The following is a 24,270-nucleotide window of genomic DNA, read 5'->3' as shown; positions in this document are numbered from 1 at the left end:
CCTCTGGAAACATGTATTAATAAAACCTTCACTGAGGGTTTATTAATATGAGATGTTTGATACCAAACATACTTAACTTTAGTAAAGCCACCATGTAGATGGGGAACTCATAGTGACCAGTGGCCAGCACATGTACTTAAAATGAATCCCTGTTCACTCACTATGTCTAAGAATCGATAAAGACATAGCAGGGGCATACCTGCTCATGCAATACAATACACCCTGCTTTATGGCCATAAGGCCTGCTGTAGGAGTGACTTACATATATTGCACTAAGTGTTACGGGACAGGGCACACAGGCTGCGTGTCATGTTGTGTTTTCACTTTCAGCTGCACGAAGACACAGCCTGCAATGGCAGTCTGCATGTTCTAGGTGAGGGGTCCCTGAGGGTGGCACAATACATGCTGCAGCCCCTGGGGACCCTCTTTGGTATCCATGCCCTAGGTACCAGGGGTACCATTTACTACGGACTTACGGGGGGCGAAGGTATTGCCAATTGGAGCACAACTGTACAGTTTTAGGTAAATCAATATGGCACTGGGGACCTGGTTAGCATGAACCCAGTGCACTTTCAGCCAAACCTGCATCAAATACCAGGCAAAAAGTGGGGAGACCTTGTCAAATAGGGGCACTTTCCTACAGAGAAGCGCTGTCCTTGCTAGTGCAAACGACCTTGACTGCTAACAGGACCTCTCCCTGAAAGGCCTAGATCTGATGCTGCTGCACAGCTTTTTAGGCTGGAGCTGAGAGTAGGCTAGCCTCCCCACCCCCACCCCACCCCACCTGGACCAACCACTAAACTTCCTGTGCGATTGGTAGAACTGCCTAGTGGGAAACCAGAGTCACAAGAATCGTGCTGTGGCTTAACTGCCCTTGAATTGTTTTGAGCGCCAAATTAGCTGCCTTCCTAAACAATCTATATCCGTCAAAGGGGATGTTCATGTCATGTCAGGAGCTCTGTCCACAGAGTCAGTAGGCCCACGTCACACGGTCCATGACTAACATTTGCTTCCTGCAGTCACAGCACAGTTTGAATCCTTTTGTTTTCGGGGGGTGGGGGGGCACAGTTTGTAAATTTTAGAGGTCATCATAAAGCTGACAAAGGTAGGGGAAGAGCTCCAGATTTACATCCAAGGTTGCGAAAAGAGAGAAACTTATGTTAGCACACAGAGATGGTGCTTATGTGCTGCTCTTCAAGGGTAGAAAGAAGACACTGAAGAGCCACATGGCACCAACCACTGGCATGAGGGAGCATTGCTGAGAGAATTCTATGTATTCAGTCTGGCACCTGGAATGTTCTTAAGGTGTGAATTTGTGGTTAGAATATACATTAGAAGACCTTTTACTGTCAAGCAGAGGTTAATCATGGGACAATTTAAGAGAACATTTCAGTCAGCACGTTTATGACACAAACAGAACTGCTAGACTGACAAGAAGTCAGAGCGCTTGAAAAGCATGGCATAACTGTGAAGTCAGATTACATTTTAGTGGATGATCTACTTCTACACACGTTAAAACATGCTGGTTTGGGCTCCGACTCATGAAAGGTAAGTTTTTGATCAGATTGGCTCTCAAAAGTGAAGCCCTGGCTCTCGGTTTAGCAAGCTGAACCTCAATGCAATCTAATTTCTGTTGGTCAACTTTATAAAATTGCCAAATTGTGCCAATAATGGTTTCTTCTGAATGTCTTGCGAACGTATACACAGTCTGCACAGATTCACCACCTGAATGATGAAGTGTTATGAACTTGCACAGAAAATATGATATGCATTATACCGCTCTTAGATTACATTATTTTGAACTAGCGCATTTTTCCTCATGTTTCAAAATTACATTAAATGTATGTGGCACAATGCACAAGGTCACCAGTCAGTTCCCTGTGCACATTTGCCTCTAAAGCATCCAGGGAGCTTTTGTTTTAAACTCAAAACGTTTCGACGCTGACAAGCAGGATCTGCTGCTTCAACTATTGCTATGTGCCCTGTAATTCCCAACACCCTACAGGGGATTGACACCTGCTGCCTGTTCCAAAGTGCCAGTGTGTTTAATTCCATAGAAGAAATGCCCCGCTTTCATCATGGCACACTGCTATTAAATTCATTGCTATGGGGACTATTTTTGCTTTAGTGTAAGCAAATGGATGGTTGAAGCAACTTTCCTTAATGCTCCAGTACTGTTTCAATATCTTTAGCCATAGTAACTGAAGTACAATCTAGGGTAAAACAAAGAGAAATTGTTAAAAAAAAAAAAAAAAAAAAAAAAAAAAAAAAAAAACACTGCAGGCCTCAAGGCCGCTCTGGATTCTGGAAAAAATTGTATATTGCGAAATTTAAGACCTAAACCGATGGCATAAGGACCATGTATCGCATCTACACAGGACAAAAAATGTGCATCTTTCAACCTTTTGTTCTTAATTTTCATTTTATGAAAGACCGTGGCATTTAGTCAAACACTTTCTAAAGTGAAATGCAGTAAAACAAAAAAAAACAATGTCTGGATGAAGTGGCCTATTTTCCATCTCACATTTGATGCTTTTTGGTTTTTTGGGTTTTATGTAAAATGTGTCGGCATACAGCAAAATCCGATCAGGTGAAATTTAAAACTTCCTGAAATCCTCAATCTGACATAAGGAAATTATTTAAAGAAGCCATTAAGTCCAATGACTCTCTTTCTGTGTACCTCTGAGTTCCGATGACCCTGAAAAGCAGAGTTGGTATTTGGCTATTATGATCGTGAAAGTGCTGCTCTGTACTAAGAGCCCAGGCTGTCACATAAGTACAACTGAAGGATTTGCATCAACTGGTCAATGCGCACCACATGTACCTATGTCAGAGCGAGAGCTACTGCTCCACACTGAGGGACGTGTCTCTAATATAGGTATAGTAATGGGAGCAAAAGGCACCTCTCTATTGTCCGAAATTTAACATATATACAACAGTAGGCCTTACAGACATTGCTGTGGTTTGAAAGTATTCTTCCCAATACGTGCTCAGTTGTTGGGGCTGAAAAACTCACCAGAACTCAAAGCATGTCTGTAAGTATGTACTCGTGTATATGGGGGAGTTGGGAAAAGATGGCCACACACGGATATTTCTAAGACATGTATATTCTTTGGAGTCACAAGATGCAAAGACAAACGTGATCTTCTTCAGGAAGCTAGATCAGACCATGCCTCGTAACACAAGAACACATTGAACTCCCTACCTGGGCTCCATGTAGGCTCTGCTCTCAGTCCCGGTGCTTGACGATATTGGTGCATCATTGGGAACATTAAAGAATATCAGATAGAAGGCGAGGAAGTGCACAACCAGACCCAGCAGCACAATTGGATTGCGTCCAAAACGTGCACTCTTTCCCATCAGGAGCCCAAAGACCCCGCCACCTGGTGATGAGAGAAGCAGTTCAAAATATCGCGACAGATAAGTCACAACGTCTCACAGCAACCTTTATATTAAGGAAAAACAACCACATAACAAATAGGTCTTTCATAAAAAATAGGAGGCAGGAAGAAAAGAATTTCAGAAATGTAAGCTATAATGGGCGTAGACCATATGCACACGTTACAAAGCCCCTAATCAACATATGAAGTCAAGAAAAGACAGTTGTCCATATTTTAAGACATGCATCTCCAGAAGACTGGTGGTGCCATGCATCCTGCAGAATTAGATTGAAAATGTGGACTACAAAGAAGTAGTGATAAGACCAATATAAAATTTAACAAAATTTAGAACAAACCTAATATTTCACCAATACCAATGAAAATGCCAGAGAGGCCGATAAGGCTCTTTTCATCAACCCCAAATCTGTTTGTGGCACCAATGCACGTGCCGTACACACCAGAGTAGAAGGTCAGCTCCAGGCCTATGGGACAGAGAAAGGAGAGTCACTGGTTAACTTGCAGGATCAGGATGTGAGTGCCAGGTGAATGCTATACAAGGCATATTAACTGAAGACGTTTCCTTTTTTAATTTGGGAATCTTTAGGAGTTTCACGTTACTTGAAGAAATTAGATGCAGCCTGGAAAGCTAGCAACTGAGCAGATCACCCGGAAAAAACAAAAGGTCTACAAAACGCATCTCAGTCCAGACTTGTAAACATGACTCCAGAGCCAGGACTGCAGCTTCAGTCCTGACCTGAAGCAGGCTCTGCTTTTCGACTGCAACTCCCCACTACACATCTTTACCAAAAACACTTTTGAAGTATATTCTGGTGGTACAACTGTTTTTAAATGTTTCACCCAGATGTTCCAGCAGAGCACTTACCTGTGTAGGCAATGGATACACTCAGAAGCAGCATCTCTTTCGTGATGAACAGTTTCACAGATCTCTCTGTAATGAGAATAAACAAAATGATAAACTGTTCTGAGAATATTATGTGTTACATTTACGTTTATTAATGTAACCCTCATGCCAAATAAAAGTGCTAATGAAGGGGCAGAAAAACTGGTAAGGAAGGATCAGTGGAGAGGAGACGGAGAAGTCAGGGGAGAGGGAATGAAGAACGAGCATGGTAAATAAAAGCATCTTCGCCAAAACACTTGCACCTAAACAGCTGGTGGAGTCATAGTGCATTATAGGCAGTCAAACTTGTGTGGTGGGCTGAACAGCAAGGGGATGGCAGAGAAGACAAGACATCAGCAGGAGCGGAAAGGAGGGGGGAAACAGCAAACAATTAGTAGGGGGACAGCAAAAATGGGAGAGGGTAGGGGATAGAAAAGAGTAGAGGAGCTTTGGGAGGGGTCGGAGCCTGGCAGAGAGAAAGAAATGACAGTAGCCTGTAGCAAGAGAAAAGAGATTCATCGGTGTGTACTTACTGAAGGCATCCAGAGCTTTGGATACGTTGCTCAGCACAGGCCTGCAGAAAGAGAAAAAAACTGAGAAATAAGACCAAGCAAAGGCATCCTCTCCGAGTCTGCCTTTGTGTTTCTAGCTAGGAAACTGATCTGTGCAACAAGGCGATATGCTTTGTTTCTATAATATTATGTATGCAATGTAGATATGTGCAAACAAATTATTGGTAGAGTTTGAGAGACAGCCACAGAAAAACTGTTTAATGCAGCATTTTAATAACTGTTGAGCTGGGGCAGTTACAGGAGGGTCCAATTAAGGTGGTGGCCGGGAATATTAATGATCCAGAAGCACAGCCACTCAAGCACCTCACTCCCCAGCACATGCTTTCCTACAGCAACAAAGCGGAGTCTCCGAGACAAGGGTGCTGTGCTCCGACGTTAGCAGACGAGAGTCACAAATCCCAGCAAGGACACTGCCAACACTTCATGAGCGAACACACCTCATTGTTGCTCTGACACAAGATGAGCCAGGGGAGTAGAAGTGGATTCGGGATGACCAGGATGGGCGATGTTGACAGCGAATAGGAAATTCCCAATGTAGACGCACACCAGGCCACTAAGGCACCGCCCTACACAAAACCACTATGCTATAGCCACGAAGGAGCACTTTGACGCCCTTAGATGTGAGGAGGTGAATGTCACGCATTCCAAAAAGTGCAGTTCTTGTTCTACAATAATTATGCATAGAGACATTTATAGTTCTAATAGTGATAACAGTTTGCAAACGCTGCCAAATCCTTTAGCTCTAACTTACTCTCCCGTTCTGTGTTTCCTTTACACACTAGATGTAGGAAGTTGGCTCTGTATGTGCTATTTCAAAGTAAGGAATAGCATGCACAGAGTCCAAGGGTTCCCCTTAGAGGTAAAATAGTGGTAAAAATAGATAATACTAATGCTCTATTTTGTGGTAGTGTGGTCGAGCAGTAGGCTTATCCAAGGAGTAGTGTTAAGCATTTGTTGTACATACACATAGACAATAAATGAGGTACACACACTCAGAGACAAATCCAGCCAATAGGTTTTTGTATAGAAAAATATCTTTTCTTAGTTTATTTTAAGAACCACAGGTTCAAATTCTACATGTAATATCTCATTCGAAAGGTATTGCAGGTAAGTACTTTAGGAACTTCAAATCATAAGAATTGCATGTATACTTTACAAGTTATTGACAAATAGCTGTTTTAAAAGTGGACACAGTGCAATTTTCACAGTTCCTGGGGGAGGTAAGTTTTTGTTAGTTTTACCAGGTAAGTAAGACACGTACAGGGCTTAGTTCTTGGTCCAAGGTAGCCCACCGTTGGGGGTTCAGAGCAACCCCAAAGTCACCACACCAGCAGCTCAGGGCCGATCAGGTGCAGAGTTCAAAGTGGTGCCCAAAACACATAGGCTAGAATGGAGAGAAGGGGGTGCCCCGGTTCCGGTCTGCTTGCAGGTAAGTACCCGCGTCTTCGGAGGGCAGACCAGGGGGGTTTTGTAGGGCACCGGGGGGGACACAAGCCCACACAGAAATTTCACCCTCAGCGGCGCGGGGGCGGCCGGGTGCAGTGTAGAAACAAGCGTCGGGTTCGCAATGTTAGTCTATGAGAGATCTCGGGATCTCTTCAGCGCTGCAGGCAGGCAAGGGGGGGATTCCTCGGGGAAACCTCCACTTGGGCAAGGGAGAGGGACTCCTGGGGGTCACTTCTCCAGTGAAAGTCCGGTCCTTCAGGTCCTGGGGGCTGCGGGTGCAGGGTCTCTCCCAGGCGTCGGGACTTTAGGCTCAAAGAGTCGCGGTCAGGGGAAGCCTCGGGATTCCCTCTGCAGGCGGCGCTGTGGGGGCTCAAGGGGGACAGGTTTTGGTACTCACAGTATCAGAGTAGTCCTGGGGTCCCTCCTGAGGTGTTGGATCGCCACCAGCCGAGTCGGGGTCGCCGGGTGCAGTGTTGCAAGTCTCACGCTTCTTGCGGGGAGCTTGCAGGGTTCTTTAAAGCTGCTGGAAACAAAGTTGCAGCTTTTCTTGGAGCAGGTCCGCTGTCCTCGGGAGTTTCTTGTCTTTTCGAAGCAGGGGCAGTCCTCAGAGGATGTCGAGGTCGCTGGTCCCTTTGGAAGGCGTCGCTGGAGCAGGATCTTTGGAAGGCAGGAGACAGGCCGGTGAGTTTCTGGAGCCAAGGCAGTTGTCGTCTTCTGGTCTTCCGCTGCAGGGGTTTTCAGCGGGGCAGTCCTTCTTCTTGTAGTTGCAGGAATCTAATTTTCTAGGGTTCAGGGTAGCCCTTAAATACTAAATTTAAGGGCGTGTTTAGGTCTGGGGGGTTAGTAGCCAATGGCTACTAGCCCTGAGGGTGGGTACACCCTCTTTGTGCCTCCTCCCAAGGGGAGGGGGTCACAATCCTAACCCTATTGGGGGAATCCTCCATCTGCAAGATGGAGGATTTCTAAAAGTCAGAGTCACCTCAGCTCCGGACACCTTAGGGGCTGTCCTGACTGGCCAGTGACTCCTCCTTGTTTTTCTCATTATTTCCTCCGGCCTTGCCGCCAAAAGTGGGGCCTGGCCGGAGGGGGCGGGCAACTCCACTAGCTGGAGTGTCCTGCTGGGTTGGCACAAAGGAGGTGAGCCTTTGAGGCTCACCGCCAGGTGTGACAATTCCTGCCTGGGGGAGGTGTTAGCATCTCCACCCAGTGCAGGCTTTGTTACTGGCCTCAGAGTGACAAAGGCACTCTCCCCATGGGGCCAGCAACATGTCTCGGTTTGTGGCAGGCTGCTAAAACTAGTCAGCCTACACAGATAGTCGGTTAAGTTTCAGGGGGCACCTCTAAGGTGCCCTCTGGGGTGTATTTTACAATAAAATGTACACTGGCATCAGTGTGCATTTATTGTGCTGAGAAGTTTGATACCAAACTTCACAGTTTTCAGTGTAGCCATTATGGTGCTGTGGAGTTCGTGTTTGACAAACTCCCAGACCATATACTCTTATGGCTACCCTGCACTTACAATGTCTAAGGTTTTGTTTAGACACTGTAGGGGTACCATGCTCATGCACTGGTACCCTCACCTATGGTATAGTGCACCCTGCCTTAGGGCTGTAAGGCCTGCTAGAGGGGTGTCTTACCTATACTGCATAGGCAGTGAGAGGCTGGCATGGCACCCTGAGGGGAGTGCCATGTCGACTTACTCGTTTTGTCCTCACTAGCACACACAAGCTGGCAAGCAGTGTGTCTGTGCTGAGTGAGAGGTCTCCAGGGTGGCATAAGACATGCTGCAGCCCTTAGAGACCTTCCTTGGCATCAGGGCCCTTGGTACTAGAAGTACCAGTTACAAGGGACTTATCTGGATGCCAGGGTCTGCCAATTGTGGATACAAAAGTACAGGTTAGGGAAAGAACACTGGTGCTGGGGCCTGGTTAGCAGGCCTCAGCACACTTTCAATTGTAAACATAGCATCAGCAAAGGCAAAAAGTCAGGGGGCAACCATGCCAAGGAGGCATTTCCTTACACAACCCCCCCCCAAACGAAAGAGGATGAGACTAACCTTTCCCAAGAGAGTCTTCATTTTCTAAGTGGAAGAACCTGGAAAGGCCATCTGCATTGGCATGGGCAGTCCCAGGTCTGTGTTCCACTATAAAGTCCATTCCCTGTAGGGAGATGGACCACCTCAACAGTTTAGGATTTTCACCTTTCATTTGCATCAGCCATTTGAGAGGTCTGTGGTCAGTTTGAACTAGGAAGTGAGTCCCAAAGAGGTATGGTCTCAGCTTCTTCAGGGACCAAACCACAGCAAAGGCCTCCCTCTCAATGGCACTCCAACGCTGCTCCCTGGGGAGTAACCTCCTGCTAATGAAAGCAACAGGCTGGTCAAGGCCATCATCATTTGTTTGGGACAAAACTGCCCCTATCCCATGTTCAGAGGCATCAGTCTGCACAATGAACTGCTTAGAATAATCTGGAGCTTTGAGAACTGGTGCTGAGCACATTGCCTGTTTCAGGGTGTCAAAGGCCTGTTGGCATTCCACAGTCCAGTTTACTTTCTTGGGCATTTTCTTGGAGGTGAGTTCAGTGAGGGCTGTCACAATGGATCCATATCCCTTCACAAACCTCCTGTAATACCCAGTCAAGCCAAGGAATGCCCTGACTTGAGTCTGGGTTTTTGGAGCTACCCAGTCCAGAATAGTCTGGATCTTGGGTTGGAGTGGCTGAACTTGGCCTCCACCTACAAGGTGTCCCAAGTAAACCACAGTTCCCTGCCCTATCTGGCATTTGGATGCCTTGATAGAGAGGCCTGCAGATTGCAGAGCCTTCAAAACCTTCCTCAGGTGGACCAGGTGATCCTGCCAGGTGGAGCTAAAGACAGCAATATCATCAAGATAAGCTGTGCTAAAGGACTCCAAGCCAGCAAGGACTTGATTCACCAACCTTTGGAAGGTGGCAGGGGCATTCTTTAAACCAAAGGGCATAACAGTAAACTGATAATGCCCATCAGGTGTGGAGAATGCTGTCTTTTCTTTTGCTCCAGGTGCCATTTTTATTTGCCAGTACCCTGCTGTCAAGTCAAAGGTACTTAAGAATTTGGCAGCACCTAATTTGTCTATGAGCTCATCAGCTCTTGGAATTGGGTGGGCATCTGTCTTGGTGACAGAATTGAGCCCTCTGTAGTCCACACAAAACCTCATCTCTTTCTTTCCATCTTTGGGGTGAGGTTTGGGGACTAAGACCACTGGGCTAGCCCAGGGGCTGTCAGAGCGCTCAATTACTCCCAATTCCAGCATCTTGTGGACTTCCACCTTGATGCTTTCCTTAACATGGTCAGATTGTCTAAAGATTTTGTTCTTGACAGGCATGCTGTCTCCTGTGTCCACATCATGGGTACACAGGTGTGTCTGACCAGGGGTTAAGGAGAAGAGTTCAGGAAACTGTTGTAGGACTCTCCTACAATCAGCTTGCTGTTGGCCAGAGAGGGTGTCTGAGTAGATCACTCCATCTACTGTGCCATCTTTTGGGTCTGATGACAGAAGATCAGGGAGAGGTTCACTCTCTGCCTCCTGATCCTCATCTGTTACCATCAACAGATTGACATCAGCCCTGTCGTGGAAGAGCTTCAGGCGGTTTACATGGATCACCCTCTTGGGGCTCCTGCTTGTGCCCAGGTCCACCAAGTAGGTGACCTGACTCTTCCTCTCTAGTACTGGGTAAGGGCCACTCCATTTGTCCTGGAGTGCCCTGGGAGCCACAGGCTCCAGAACCCAGACTTTCTGCCCTGGTTGGAACTCAACCAGTGCAGCCTTTTGGTCATACCAAAACTTCTGGAGCTGTTGGCTGGCCTCAAGGTTTTTGGTTGCCTTTTCCATGTACTCTGCCATTCTAGAGCGAAGGCCAAGTACATAGTCCACTATGTCCTGTTTAGGCTCATGGAGAGGTCTCTCCCAGCCTTCTTTAACAAGGGCAAGTGGTCCCCTTACAGGATGACCAAACAGAAGTTCAAAGGGTGAGAATCCTACTCCCTTCTGTGGCACCTCTCTGTAAGCGAAAAGCAGACATGGCAAGAGGACATCCCATCTCCTTTTGAGTTTTTCTGGGAGCCCCATGATCATGCCTTTTAATGTCTTGTTGAATCTCTCAACTAAGCCATTAGTTTGTGGATGGTATGGTGTAGTGAATTTATAAGTCACTCCACACTCATTCCACATGTGCTTTAGGTATGCTGACATGAAGTTGGTACCTCTGTCAGACACCACCTCCTTAGGGAAACCCACTCTGGTAAAGATACCAATGAGGGCCTTGGCTACTGCAGGGGCAGTAGTTGACCTAAGGGGAATAGCTTCAGGATACCTGGTAGCATGATCCACTACTACCAGGATATACATATTTCCTGAGGCTGTGGGAGGTTCCAGTGGACCAACTATGTCCACACCCACTCTTTCAAAGGGGACCCCCACCACTGGAAGTGGAATGAGGGGGGCCTTTGGGTGCCCACCTGTCTTACCACTGGCTTGGCAGGTGGGGCAGGAGAGGCAAAACTCCTTAACCATGTTGGACATATTGGGCCAGTAGAAGTGGTTGACTAACCTCTCCCACGTCTTGGTTTGTCCCAAATGTCCAGCAAGGGGAATGTCATGGGCCAATGTTAGGATGAACTCTCTGAACAGCTGAGGCACTACCACTCTCCTAGTGGCACCAGGTTTGGGGTCTCTGGCCTCAGTGTACAGGAGTCCATCTTCCCAATAGACCCTATGCGTTCCATTTTTCTTGCCTTTGGACTCTTCAGCAGCTTGCTGCCTAAGGCCTTCAAGAGAGGGACAGGTTTCTTGTCCCTTACACAGCTCCTCCCTTGAGGGTCCCCCTGGGCCTAAGAGCTCAACCTGATAAGGCTCCAGCTCCAAAGGCTCAGTTCCCTCAGAGGGCAGAACTTCTTCCTGAGAAGAGAGGTTCCCTTTCTTTTGCTGTGTTGCAGTTGGTTTCCCAACTGACTTTCCTGTTCTCTTGGTAGGCTGGGCCATTCTTCCAGACTCCAGCTCTACTTGTTCACCCTGTGCCTTGCATTGTGCTCTTGTTTTCACACACACCAGTTCAGGGATGCCCAGCATTGCTGCATGGGTTTTTAGTTCTACCTCAGCCCATGCTGAGGACTCCAGGTCATTTCCAAGCAGACAGTCCACTGGGATATTTGAGGAGACCACCACCTGTTTCAGGCCATTGACCCCTCCCCATTCTAAAGTAACCATTGCCATGGGATGTACTTTTCTCTGATTGTCAGCGTTGGTGACTGTGTAAGTTTTTCCAGTCAGGTATTGGCCAGGGGAAACCAGTTTCTCTGTCACCATGGTGACACTGGCACCTGTATCCCTCAGGCCCTCTATTCTAGTCCCATTAATTAAGAGTTGCTGTCTGTATTTTTGCATGTTAGGCGGCCAGACAGCTAGTGTGGCTAAATCCACCCCACCCTCAGAAACTAGAGTAGCTTCAGTGTGGACCCTGATTTGCTCTGGGCACACTGTTGATCCCACTTGGAGACTAGCCATACCAGTGTTACCTGGATGGGAGTTTGGAGTGGAACCTTTCTTGGGACAGGCCTTGTCTCCAGTTTGGTGTCCATGCTGTTTACAGCTATGACACCAGGCCTTTTTGGGATCAAAGTTTTTACCCTTGTACCCATTGTTTTGTGAAGAGGCTCTGGGCCCACCCTCCTGTGCAGGTTTTTGGGGGCCTGTAGAAGACTCTTTACTATTTTTAGTTTTGGTTGTCTCATCACCCTTCCCCTGGGGAGTCTTTGTGACCCCTTTCTTTTGGTCACCCCCTGTTGAAGTCTTGGACACCCTTGTCTTGACCCAATGGTCCGCCTTCTTTCCCAATTCTTGGGGAGAAATTGGTCCTAGGTCTACCAGATGCTGATGCAGTTTATCATTGAAACAATTACTCAATAGGTGTTCTTTCACAAATAAATTGTACAGCCCATCATAATTACTTACACCACTGCCTTGAATCCAACCATCTAGTGTTTTCACTGAGTAGTCAACAAAGTCAACCCAGGTCTGGCTCGAGGATTTTTGAGCCCCCTGAACCTAATCCTGTACTCCTCAGTGGAGAATCCAAAGCCCTCAATCAGGGTACCCTTCATGAGGTCATAAGATTCTGCATCTTTTCCAGAGAGTGTGAGGAGTCTATCCCTACACTTTCCAGTGAACATTTCCCAAAGGAGAGCACCCCAGTGAGATCTGTTCACTTTTCTGGTTACACAAGCCCTCTCAAAAGCTGTGAACCATTTGGTGATGTCATCACCATCTTCAAATTTTGTCACAATCCCTTTGGGGATTTTTAACATGTCAGGAGGATCTCTGACCCTATTTATATTGCTGCCACCATTGATGGGTCCTAGGCCCATCTCTTGTCTTTCCCTTTCTATGGCTAGGAGCTGTCTCTCTAAAGCCAATCTTTTGGCCATCCTGGCTAACAGGAGGTCATCTTCACTGAGAGCATCCTCAGTGATTTCAGAAATGTGGGACCCTCCTGTGAGGGACTCACTATTTCTGACTAACACAGTTGGAGACAGGACTTGAGGGGTCCTGTTCTCCCTATTTAGGACTGGAGGAGGGACATTGGCCTCCAAGTCACTAATTTCTTCCTCTGTGAGGTCATCATCAGAGGGGTTGGCTTTTTCAAACTCTGCCAACAGCTCCTGGAGCTGAATTTTGGTAGGTCTGGAGCCAATGGTTATTTTTTTGATATTACAGAGAGACCTTAGCTCCCTCATCTTAAGATGGAGGTAAGGGGTGGTGTCGAGTTCCACCACCTGCATCTCTGTATCAGACATTATTCTGCTAAGAGTTGGAATACTTTTTAAAGAATCTAAAACTGTTTCTAGAATCTAATTTCAAAACTTTTAACAAACTTTTAAACTCTAAAAAGACAATGCTAAACAGGGACTTAACACACAAGGCCCTAGCAGGACTTTTAAGAATTTAGAAAAATTTCAAATTGCAAAAATGAATTTCTAATGACAATTTTGGAATTTGTCGTGTGATCAGGTATTGGCTGAGTAGTCCAGCAAATGCAAAGTCTTGTACCCCACCGCTGATCCACCAATGTAGGAAGTTGGCTCTGTATGTGCTATTTCAAAGTAAGGAATAGCATGCACAGAGTCCAAGGGTTCCCCTTAGAGGTAAAATAGTGGTAAAAATAGATAATACTAATGCTCTATTTTGTGGTAGTGTGGTCGAGCAGTAGGCTTATCCAAGGAGTAGTGTTAAGCATTTGTTGTACATACACATAGACAATAAATGAGGTACACACACTCAGAGACAAATCCAGCCAATAGGTTTTTGTATAGAAAAATATCTTTTCTTAGTTTATTTTAAGAACCACAGGTTCAAATTCTACATGTAATATCTCATTCGAAAGGTATTGCAGGTAAGTACTTTAGGAACTTCAAATCATAAGAATTGCATGTATACTTTACAAGTTATTGACAAATAGCTGTTTTAAAAGTGGACACTTAGTGCAATTTTCACAGTTCCTGGGGGAGGTAAGTTTTTGTTAGTTTTACCAGGTAAGTAAGACACGTACAGGGCTTAGTTCTTGGTCCAAGGTAGCCCACCGTTGGGGGTTCAGAGCAACCCCAAAGTCACCACACCAGCAGCTCAGGGCCGATCAGGTGCAGAGTTCAAAGTGGTGCCCAAAACACATAGGCTAGAATGGAGAGAAGGGGGTGCCCCGGTTCCGGTCTGCTTGCAGGTAAGTACCCGCGTCTTCGGAGGGCAGACCAGGGGGGTTTTGTAGGGCACCGGGGGGGACACAAGCCCACACAGAAATTTCACCCTCAGCGGCGCGGGGGCGGCCGGGTGCAGTGTAGAAACAAGCGTCGGGTTCGCAATGTTAGTCTATGAGAGATCTCGGGATCTCTTCAGCGCTGCAGGCAGGCAAGGGGGGGATTCCTCGGGGAAACCTCCACTTGGGCAAGGGAGAGGGACTCCTGGGGGTCACTTCTCCAGTGAAAGTCCGGTCCTTCAGGTCCTGGGGGCTGCGGGTGCAGGGTCTCTCCCAGGCGTCGGGACTTTAGGCTCAAAGAGTCGCGGTCAGGGGAAGCCTCGGGATTCCCTCTGCAGGCGGCGCTGTGGGGGCTCAGGGGGGACAGGTTTTGGTACTCACAGTATCAGAGTAGTCCTGGGGTCCCTCCTGAGGTGTTGGATCGCCACCAGCCGAGTCGGGGTCGCCGGGTGCAGTGTTGCAAGTCTCACGCTTCTTGCGGGGAGCTTGCAGGGTTCTTTAAAGCTGCTGGAAACAAAGTTGCAGCTTTTCTTGGAGCAGGTCCGCTGTCCTCGGGAGTTTCTTGTCTTTTCGAAGCAGGGGCAGTCCTCAGAGGATGTCGAGGTCGCTGGTCCCTTTGGAAGGCGTCGCTGGAGCAGGATCTTTGGAAGGCAGGAGACAGGCCGGTGAGTTTCTGGAGCCAAGGCAGTTGTCGTCTTCTGGTCTTCCGCTGCAGGGGTTTTCAGCGGGGCAGTCCTTCTTCTTGTAGTTGCAGGAATCTAATTTTCTAGGGTTCAGGGTAGCCCTTAAATACTAAATTTAAGGGCGTGTTTAGGTCTGGGGGGTTAGTAGCCAATGGCTACTAGCCCTGAGGGTGGGTACACCCTCTTTGTGCCTCCTCCCAAGGGGAGGGGGTCACAATCCTAACCCTATTGGGGGAATCCTCCATCTGCAAGATGGAGGATTTCTAAAAGTCAGAGTCACCTCAGCTCCGGACACCTTAGGGGCTGTCCTGACTGGCCAGTGACTCCTCCTTGTTTTTCTCATTATTTCCTCCGGCCTTGCCGCCAAAAGTGGGGCCTGGCCGGAGGGGGCGGGCAACTCCACTAGCTGGAGTGTCCTGCTGGGTTGGCACAAAGGAGGTGAGCCTTTGAGGCTCACCGCCAGGTGTGACAATTCCTGCCTGGGGGAGGTGTTAGCATCTCCACCCAGTGCAGGCTTTGTTACTGGCCTCAGAGTGACAAAGGCACTCTCCCCATGGGGCCAGCAACATGTCTCGGTTTGTGGCAGGCTGCTAAAACTAGTCAGCCTACACAGATAGTCGGTTAAGTTTCAGGGGGCACCTCTAAGGTGCCCTCTGGGGTGTATTTTACAATAAAATGTACACTGGCATCAGTGTGCATTTATTGTGCTGAGAAGTTTGATACCAAACTTCCCAGTTTTCAGTGTAGCCATTATGGTGCTGTGGAGTTCGTGTTTGACAAACTCCCAGACCATATACTCTTATGGCTACCCTGCACTTACAATGTCTAAGGTTTTGTTTAGACACTGTAGGGGTACCATGCTCATGCACTGGTACCCTCACCTATGGTATAGTGCACCCTGCCTTAGGGCTGTAAGGCCTGCTAGAGGGGTGTCTTACCTATACTGCATAGGCAGTGAGAGGCTGGCATGGCACCCTGAGGGGAGTGCCATGTCGACTTACTCGTTTTGTCCTCACTAGCACACACAAGCTGGCAAGCAGTGTGTCTGTGCTGAGTGAGAGGTCTCCAGGGTGGCATAAGACATGCTGCAGCCCTTAGAGACCTTCCTTGGCATCAGGGCCCTTGGTACTAGAAGTACCAGTTACAAGGGACTTATCTGGATGCCAGGGTCTGCCAATTGTGGATACAAAAGTACAGGTTAGGGAAAGAACACTGGTGCTGGGGCCTGGTTAGCAGGCCTCAGCACACTTTCAATTGTAAACATAGCATCAGCAAAGGCAAAAAGTCAGGGGGCAACCATGCCAAGGAGGCATTTCCTTACACTAGAGTACTGCAGCAGACAGAAAATAAGACTACCTATGTTTGGTCCATATCAGCTATCTAGGCCTGCTTACTTACAAACTCACATTTGGACTCACAGATCCTCTAGTCCTTTGGGGTAAGGGCTTTGTGAACAAACAGATCATTCAGAAAGACTGAATTATTGCAGTAATTATCAATGCTGATATTTAACTGGATCTACTGCCTTCCTGGCTTGGTTTATCAGATACTAATGACTGGTCAGACACAACACATACCTCCATGGAATATTTCAAACGATATCGGGCTTTGGGAACCACGAGCCGCTGTATATTTCAGTTATCCATTTATACAAAATGCAGACATTCTGCTGGCACATCATTACAGGGACTATGGACTGCATTTTGTCACTTTAAGCTACAGCAAAGCCTACACATATGAATCCCCCACTCACAGCACACTCATTCCAATCTTCTACCACAGGCTAATGTTCAACCACAAACTCTCCAACCAATTGGACAAGGCATACAATCCAAAGTCTGCAATCAATCAAACACCAAAAAACATTATAATGTTGCATGAATGGTAGCAGTGTGCTGTACAAATGACAGGTAACATAAATAGCATAAGAATGGTTTAGTAAAAATATCCGTCAAGTAAAATGCTGCCCACTCCACAACCACTGCGTGCAGGGTCCTTATTAATTATTCCCTCCTCCAAAGTCAAGTCTAAGCTGCACTACGTGTTCTTTACTTTTTGTTTCAAAGCCTGCATGCTAAAACAGAAGCAGCCCAAGGGAGAGAAAAATGTAAACGGAAGTCATTTAGGATCATCAAACCCTCCTAGCGATATTTTCAGATGCTCTACATGTGTTTTCTATTCGTACAAAGATTAAATACGCTGAAATTCTAGAAACTGGTAATTTATGGTGGGTTATTTAAGATGTGCCGATTAATGCAGCTGAACAAATGTATTCTTTATCACAAGAGCACAGCCAAAATGAAGCACCGCAGTATACATGGTCACGCAAAGGAGAAAGTAAACAAATATATATTCGAAGGAAATCTGGGCTGATTGATTGATAGTTACTTAGTCGGGATGTAGTGCTCTTGGAATAGGTGGGTCTTCACCTCTTTCCTTAATTGGAGCAGGGTGGTGTGATCCTGAGGAACACAGCAATGTTACTCCAGATTAAGGGTGTGTAAATGGAGACCGGTTTTGTTTTTTTCTCTTTTGCATTTCTTTGTCTTCTGTCTAATGGTGTCATGGTTGAGGGTGTGCCGAAAGCACCAGAGATTGTGAGCTTGTCAGCAAGGTGGGAGGAGACTCTGCTCAAATGATTTTGTTCATAATACAGCTGGCTTTTAAGACTGTACGGGCTGGCAGGGGGAGCCAGTGACGTTCTATCTGGATGGGGTGATATAATAATTTTTCTTGAGGCTCTCTTCTATCTATTAAACATGTATTTTTATTCTTCTGCTGACTAGGGAACTTGAAGAATATTCTTAAATCTTTGCTCTAGCTAATGATAGCCAAACTAATGTCTATCTAAAATCCCCAATTACTCCTTGTTTTGTTTTTCCTCCTGAGAGTTTCTGTCATCCTTCAGGAGTTGCTCCTCCAGCACCAGCAAAATCAATTCCGTGGCAAATATTATGAAATTAATTGAGATTTCCTTGAATTCCTTGTTAATGTTTTTCATGTTCAAGCTAATTTTATGAAGATTTAAAAGAGCAGTGTTGGCAAAGGATTTTTTTCAGGGAGGTCAGGTCCATCTAGCGTATGGAGTAAGCAGGTACACAAGCCTCTGCACTGAATCAAGAACACCAGACCACATCGAGTAAAGAAGAACATTTGGGTTTACGGTGAGGCAGAGATTGAAATTCTAATTTGCAGGACATCTCCTGCATTTGGCCCAGCATAATTGGCCTTCATAATCTCCCTGTCAAACCTTCACCCCGACATATGATTGCTTACTTTCCAAGTCCTTGGTTCATTTCCCTTTTGTCCTTTAAAGAAGGTATGTTTGCAGATAGAGCAGAGAGGATGAGATGTATGAAAGCAATCACATATTATGTATTTCAGTGTTATTCTTTTTCATATATCATTGTAACTGATGAATTTTAAAATATCAATGTTGTTTCTTATTGAGCTTAAGTATCTATTAACCTTGATTATGCCCGCTAAGTTTCATGACTAGTTGGTCCAGAAGCTATTCGATTCAAAGTAATGCCTGTGCACTTCTGCAAAGTGTAAACTCAGTTTCAGAAGTTGGCAGTCCAAAGCAGGATTTTATGAGAATAATGAACTCAGGGCCAGATGCAGCAAACGTTTGCGACTCGCAAACGGGCCGATTCGCAATTTGAGACAGTGCAAAATCGGAAATGGGATGCAAAAAGCCCATTTCCGACTCACAGAAAGCGATGGGACCCGTTTGCGAGTCGCATCCGGTGCGACCCCATTTTGCGACCCGCAAATTGCAAGTCGCAATTTGCGAGTCGCAAACCCTATGCAATTGCAACTCGCAAATTGCGACTAGTCGCAAAAAGCCCAGTTTGCAAGTCGCATTTACCACTAACTCAGAGCAGGTGGTAACCATTACCAAAGTATAAAAGGAGACCCAGAAGGCATCTGGGTCACTCAAGATGGCGGACATATACCTGATAGCAGTGAGGAGGAGAGTCTACGCAGCCCAGCAGAGGAGGAGGAGGGGCCACAGACAGGAGAAGATAAGTAGAACAAGGCAGACCCTTTTCCAGCAAACTGAAGAGGAGATCTATGATAAATACCGCCTTAGCAGCGCTGCCATTCTAGAATTAATAGATTTACTAAAACCACAGCTAGAACACAAGACTCTGCGTGGCTGCGCCATCCCTACGCATGTGCAAGTACTATGCGCACTGCACCTCTTGGCCTCAGGGAGCTATCAGGGGGTCATTGCCGTGGCAGGTGTGGTATCCCAAAGTGCAGTGTCAAGGTTCCTCAGGGCATTCCTAGATGCCTTAGTAGCGCACAGGTCTCAGTTCATATACTTACCAAGGAATGAGGCAGAAATAACAGCACGAAGCTGGACTTTTACCGCATTGCCCACTTCCCCCATGTCATTGGATGTGTAGATGGGACACACATTCAAATATGCCCCCCGCTAATCTGGAACATATTTTCCGCAACAGAAAGTGTACCCACTCACTCAACATACAGGTTGTTTGTGATGCCCATTACGTCATCACGGACATTGTAGCTAAGTTTCCAGGCAGTACCCATGACTCATACATTTTTAGACATAGTGGGATACATCAACGCCTGGAACGTGGGGAGTTTGGAGACGGATACCTCCTAGGTAGAGCTGCATACACCTTGCAGACATACACACAGGTCACTGTGCACGACTATCTGGACTTACTAACAGTGTACTTTTGTGCCCAACAGGTGACAGTGCATATGCTCTAAGGCCATGGATCATGACTCCATTTTTAACACCCAGCAATGATTCAGAGAGGCAATACAACAGTGCGCATAAGAGGACCAGGAACCTCATAGAGCGCACCTTCGCACTCCTCAAGGCAAGATTCCGATGCCTCCACAGCAGCGGAGGCGCCCTCCAATACACCCCCATTACCGCTTTCAAAATTGTGGTCGCATGCGCCATCCTCCACAACATAGCCACCCGACGTGGGCTACCTCTCACCCCTGCAGACCCAGATCTTGATGATGAAGAGCAAGAACAACCACATCGCCATCATGGGGATAGGAGTCTAGCTAATCAAGGCAGACTGAGACGGGACCACATTGCAACGCAATATTCTGGACGGTACGTGTCAACTCCCACCATACTCACCTATTAACCATTTGTTAAGTGGAACAAAAATAACTGTTTTATTAATGTCATGAAGAAACTATATACAAGTTGAAATTGTCCATGGGCAGGAAAATGCCAACCAGTCATGTGGCACATTAACGCCATGTGCCACATGAATCTGTCCTGGCTGTTATCTATGATCTCCTGCCCCTCCTGCCAGCCTGGCTGGTCCCTGCTGCGTCCATGGTGCTGTGCCTACCACTCCTCAGCACCCTACTGTGAGTGGCAGAGACACTGCTCACTGTTGAGCCCTCCTCTCAGGTGTATTTGTTAACTTCCTGGCTGTGATGTCATCATCATGTGCCAGGAAGTGTTTCCAGGGTGTTCTGGTATGCTTTCTGGAGTGTTATGCTGCATCTGCAAGCAATTTTGAAGGTATTCGCAATTTGCGACACCCACTCGCTAATTGCGAGTTCGTTTTTGCACACTCGCAAACAGCGACCTCGCAAACTGCGGACTCGCACACAGCGTTGCGAGTCCGGCTGCGAGTCGCAAAATAGGATCGCTTTTTTTTCTGGCATTCCAATTTACGACTCGCATTTTGCAAGTCGCATCAACTCGCAAAATGCGAGTCGCAATTTTTATTTTTGCTACATCTGGCCCTCAGTGCTGTATTCATGAAGGAAACCTTTCTCAAGGATGTTTTGTGCATCCTACAGGAGATATGTTTTTGCTGAAAGTCACAAGCTTCTGCCACATGATTAGGTTCCATAGTCCGGTATTGAGAGAAAACGTACATAGACTATAATACATTCGATGAGATTTAGCATTAGGTTCCAGCTAACCTTTTCACAGCAAGAGCTCTGGTCAGTTGAAATAGTAACTTTTTTTGTTTGCTGTGTTACTTCCTATTTTTGCATTAAACTAAAAGTTAAACTCGCTGGCTCGCCCGACATACTGTGCTTTACTTTTAACATATGGTGCAGTGGCAGCGAAAAATCACCTCTGCAAGCAATAGTTAGGAGCGCGCTGGGACGGACCCCACACAACCACAGGAGCCAGAGGTAAAGCAGAAGTTCCTCCAGGGAGACTAGAGCCGAGCACAGCCCCGCACTGGAGTTAGAGAATTAGCTAAACGTGTGATCACGAATTATACAATTTTAGGTAAAAGCTAACTGCGTTTAACGTACATTTGTTCACTTCCTTGCTTTGCATGTTCTATGCTGTTTTATGGCTGTAAATATGTTATTAAAAGGGTGTACAAAATTGTCTTCTGGTAGACAACAGGGAAAAATAAGTTACTTGGGCAGAAAGGATTGGGAGGAGTCTAGTCAACAGAATATGCATACGAGTGTGAACCCATGGTTAAGAGAGCATGGGCTCTAGGAATAGTGCACTAACAGGGAAGGCAGGTAGGCGTACCAGTAAACAAATCAAAGGCCATTGAAGGATTAACATGTGAGAGAGACCCTATGATCTAGCCACCCCACCTCTTCATAAGCCCCTCTGGGTGATAACTGAAGGTTTGTTGAAAAGAAGGGGATCTTTGGATATGAGTGTACTATGACACCCTTACACCTCCCACTGCAAGAGATCAGTCAGAAGAACTGTAACTGAAAGAACCCTATCCAACTTTCTGTCTCCTTCACATGAAGGCCTGCAGGCCCAAGGCCAACAGACCTCTTTGATGGATGCCGAGACATCTAAACATAGGGAGCCCCCATCAAAAGGGACATCTTTCTTTAGTATGTACCAACAATTCCAACATGGTAAACGCACTTGCAAATATAAATGAAAGTCGGTGAGACTCACTAATGTAGGCTGGAAAAAGTCCTTTCATTAACTTGGTATCTACAAATAAAACAGAGTTAGGGTTGTGCTCCAACTACTTTGCATCCTCCATATCTATTTCCCCAGCCCACTAAATCACAGGAGAAGAAAGAGAGTGAGGGTACAAAGTTGAAAGACTGGTTGGAAATTTTTCCAATACTTGTCGAAGGGGCTCGCTGTGCACCTGCCGATACACCCCTAGACTGAGCAGCAGCTGGAGCACAAGGAGGTAAGGTGCAGGAGAGAGCTGCGATAGAACCCACTGACAGTAAAGTAGCTGGCAGAGGGGTGTGAGCAAGCAGACAAGATGCTAATTCCACTAATGTGGTTCACTCTAGGACCAGGATATTGTTCACCCTGGGGTGTGGAGACCACAGAGAAAGAAGCTCTACTGTTACTCTTTATAGTTTGAGACAGACTGCAGAACACTGCCTGGGCAGCATTTTTCTTCTCCTCATTCTAGTGACATTGAGGATGGAGTGCCTTCCCTTCTTCACCTTTCTCTTGAGAGACCATGTGTAGAATATAGTCCATGCTCCTTGAAGCTCCTTTGATTTAATGAGTATTAAGAAACAATTCCCTAACATCCAACAAGAAAACCCCGCCAGTTCCTTGATAACTGCAATGTGTGTTTTAAGTGTACAGACCTAGTAGCCAGATGTGAATCAGTTACTGCATTTGGTGGTGCAGAGCGAGGTGCGGGAAAGAGTGAGGGAAAAAGCACCATGGCTGAGAGTGGCCCTTGCAACCGACGTACGATAATGCAAAGAGAAATAAGCATTGTTGAATGCCTCTGTAGACGTGCACCTGGTGAAAACCAATTAGACTAAGATCTCAGGTAAAGAACCAACTGAATATTTAGACAAGGATATATTTGACAGATATACAGAAATGGCTTGAGACAGTGTAGGGGCTGCCTTTGCGCAGAGATTGCTACCGTATGTTAGGTTTCAAATGATGCCTATCCGCATCAGATGGAAGACTAAGAAGCTGTCCTAACTGATGACAGCTAAATAAAAACTGAGGTAATTGAAGTTACACGATATGGAGAGGACTGTTAAGGATGTGATGCAGGGAAAGGAAGTAAGGAGAGTTGGGAGAGGCAACTGAAGAGGCCCTGAAAGCAGTAGGGTCATGTTTTAACTGCAGACAATGGTGCATTTGAAACAGAACTGTCTCTTGATGTGCTATAATGCACTAGCCCTTACTGATCAGTCTGTGTTTCAACGGATTACCCAAAACCCATATCCTGAATGTTAGGAAAGCCGAATAGGTTGCCACTGTGCCATGAATACCTTAAATTTAGTAGAATAGAAGGGCCTCTATGTAGTTTTTTTTATTAATGTCAACCTTACTACCTGTCTTTTGATACAGGAGCAAGTCACTCGGCTCTAGAAGCCTCTAAATTCCCTACTTTACATCTTCCGAGCATAACCTTAGGCACTGCCATCATTTCCAACCATCGAGTTCCCTATTATAATACTGATCCTTATCCATTTCTGTAGGCCCTTTATTTACAAACACCTCAACTAATCTGTTAATCAGATTAATTGCACCGTATTTTGCAATCAGGAAGGTGTGTTCTTAAATACTGCCAGACAACAAGACAACTAAGCACTCACTTTATTGTACGAGAACACAAATCACTTAAGTAATGCAACCGAAACTCCTTATTTAACAGTTACTTGTGAAAGGTACCATCTACTTTGTGGTCCACAAGGGCCAACGGTGTGGGGTTCAAATAATCAATGGAGCCAGTGAAGGTGATGGTTGACTTTCAGAAGAAACTACCCAGAACACTCTAGGATCTGTTGAAACTTGAGGCGGAGGAAGAGATCCGCCATATAATGGCAGATTTGACTAAGCAAGGGTTTCAGTACCTATTGTTAGTAGATGTGATATCCGAATACGCAGGGAGGGGAAAGCGAACATGTACAGGTTAGTACAAGACCTTAAGGCTACTAATAATGTGATTACTTCAAGATTCCCTGTGGTCTCCAATCTTGCCACCATACTTTCTTACACCTCCACAAGTGCCCAATGGTTTACTGAGGTTGACCTTTGTCTTGCTTTCTTTTCCATCGCAATAAATGAGGAGAGTCTGAATTTCTTTTTGTTCACCTTCAGAAGATCTCAGCTTTCGTGGACCGGACTTCCCCAAGGATTTACACAGTCCCCTTCAACATTTTCCCAGCCTCTGAAGATGGAGCTAGATATGTTAGTTTTCTCAGGGAATGTACTTTAGTCTAATATCCTGAAAACCTGTGTGATAAATCGGGTTGTTGGGTGACTGGGGTGTAAGTGCTGGTCTAGCAACAGCCACCATCCCTTGTTGGGTGAACCACAAAAATTCACTAAATCAACCTGTCCAGCCTGGCTTAACTTAGAGGCATTGTGTAAAGTATTTATGCAGCACACAAACAATAATAATGTAAAACGTAACAAAAGAAAAATCCCACACCAGTTTATAAAAAGAGTACATTTTAATAAATTATTTGACACCAAAACAACTAAACTTCAAAGAGTAAAACCGGAGTTATTAATTTTTAAAGATTTTAGTGAAAACTAGTGCCTAAAA

General features: G+C 46.1%; 1 protein-coding gene across 1 annotated transcript in view; it reads right to left on the bottom strand.

Moving 5' to 3' along the window:
- MFSD11 (major facilitator superfamily domain containing 11) overlaps positions 1-24,270 on the bottom strand; it is a 253,913-nt gene that overhangs the window by 77,823 nt on the left and 151,820 nt on the right. Inside the window, exons 9-12 of the mRNA XM_069200245.1 lie at positions 4,815-4,855; positions 4,264-4,329; positions 3,737-3,862; positions 3,206-3,383 (exon numbers count right to left, since the gene is read on the bottom strand). Coding sequence (XP_069056346.1) covers positions 3,206-3,383; positions 3,737-3,862; positions 4,264-4,329; positions 4,815-4,855 — 411 coding nt within the window. The remainder of the gene's footprint in view (positions 1-3,205; positions 3,384-3,736; positions 3,863-4,263; positions 4,330-4,814; positions 4,856-24,270) is intronic.

Source organism: Pleurodeles waltl, chromosome 7 (assembly GCF_031143425.1).
Source record: "Pleurodeles waltl isolate 20211129_DDA chromosome 7, aPleWal1.hap1.20221129, whole genome shotgun sequence".
NCBI lineage: Eukaryota > Metazoa > Chordata > Amphibia > Caudata > Salamandridae > Pleurodeles > Pleurodeles waltl.
The sequence above is the reverse complement of the archived record's forward strand: the minus strand, read 5'-3'. Positions and strand labels throughout refer to the sequence as shown.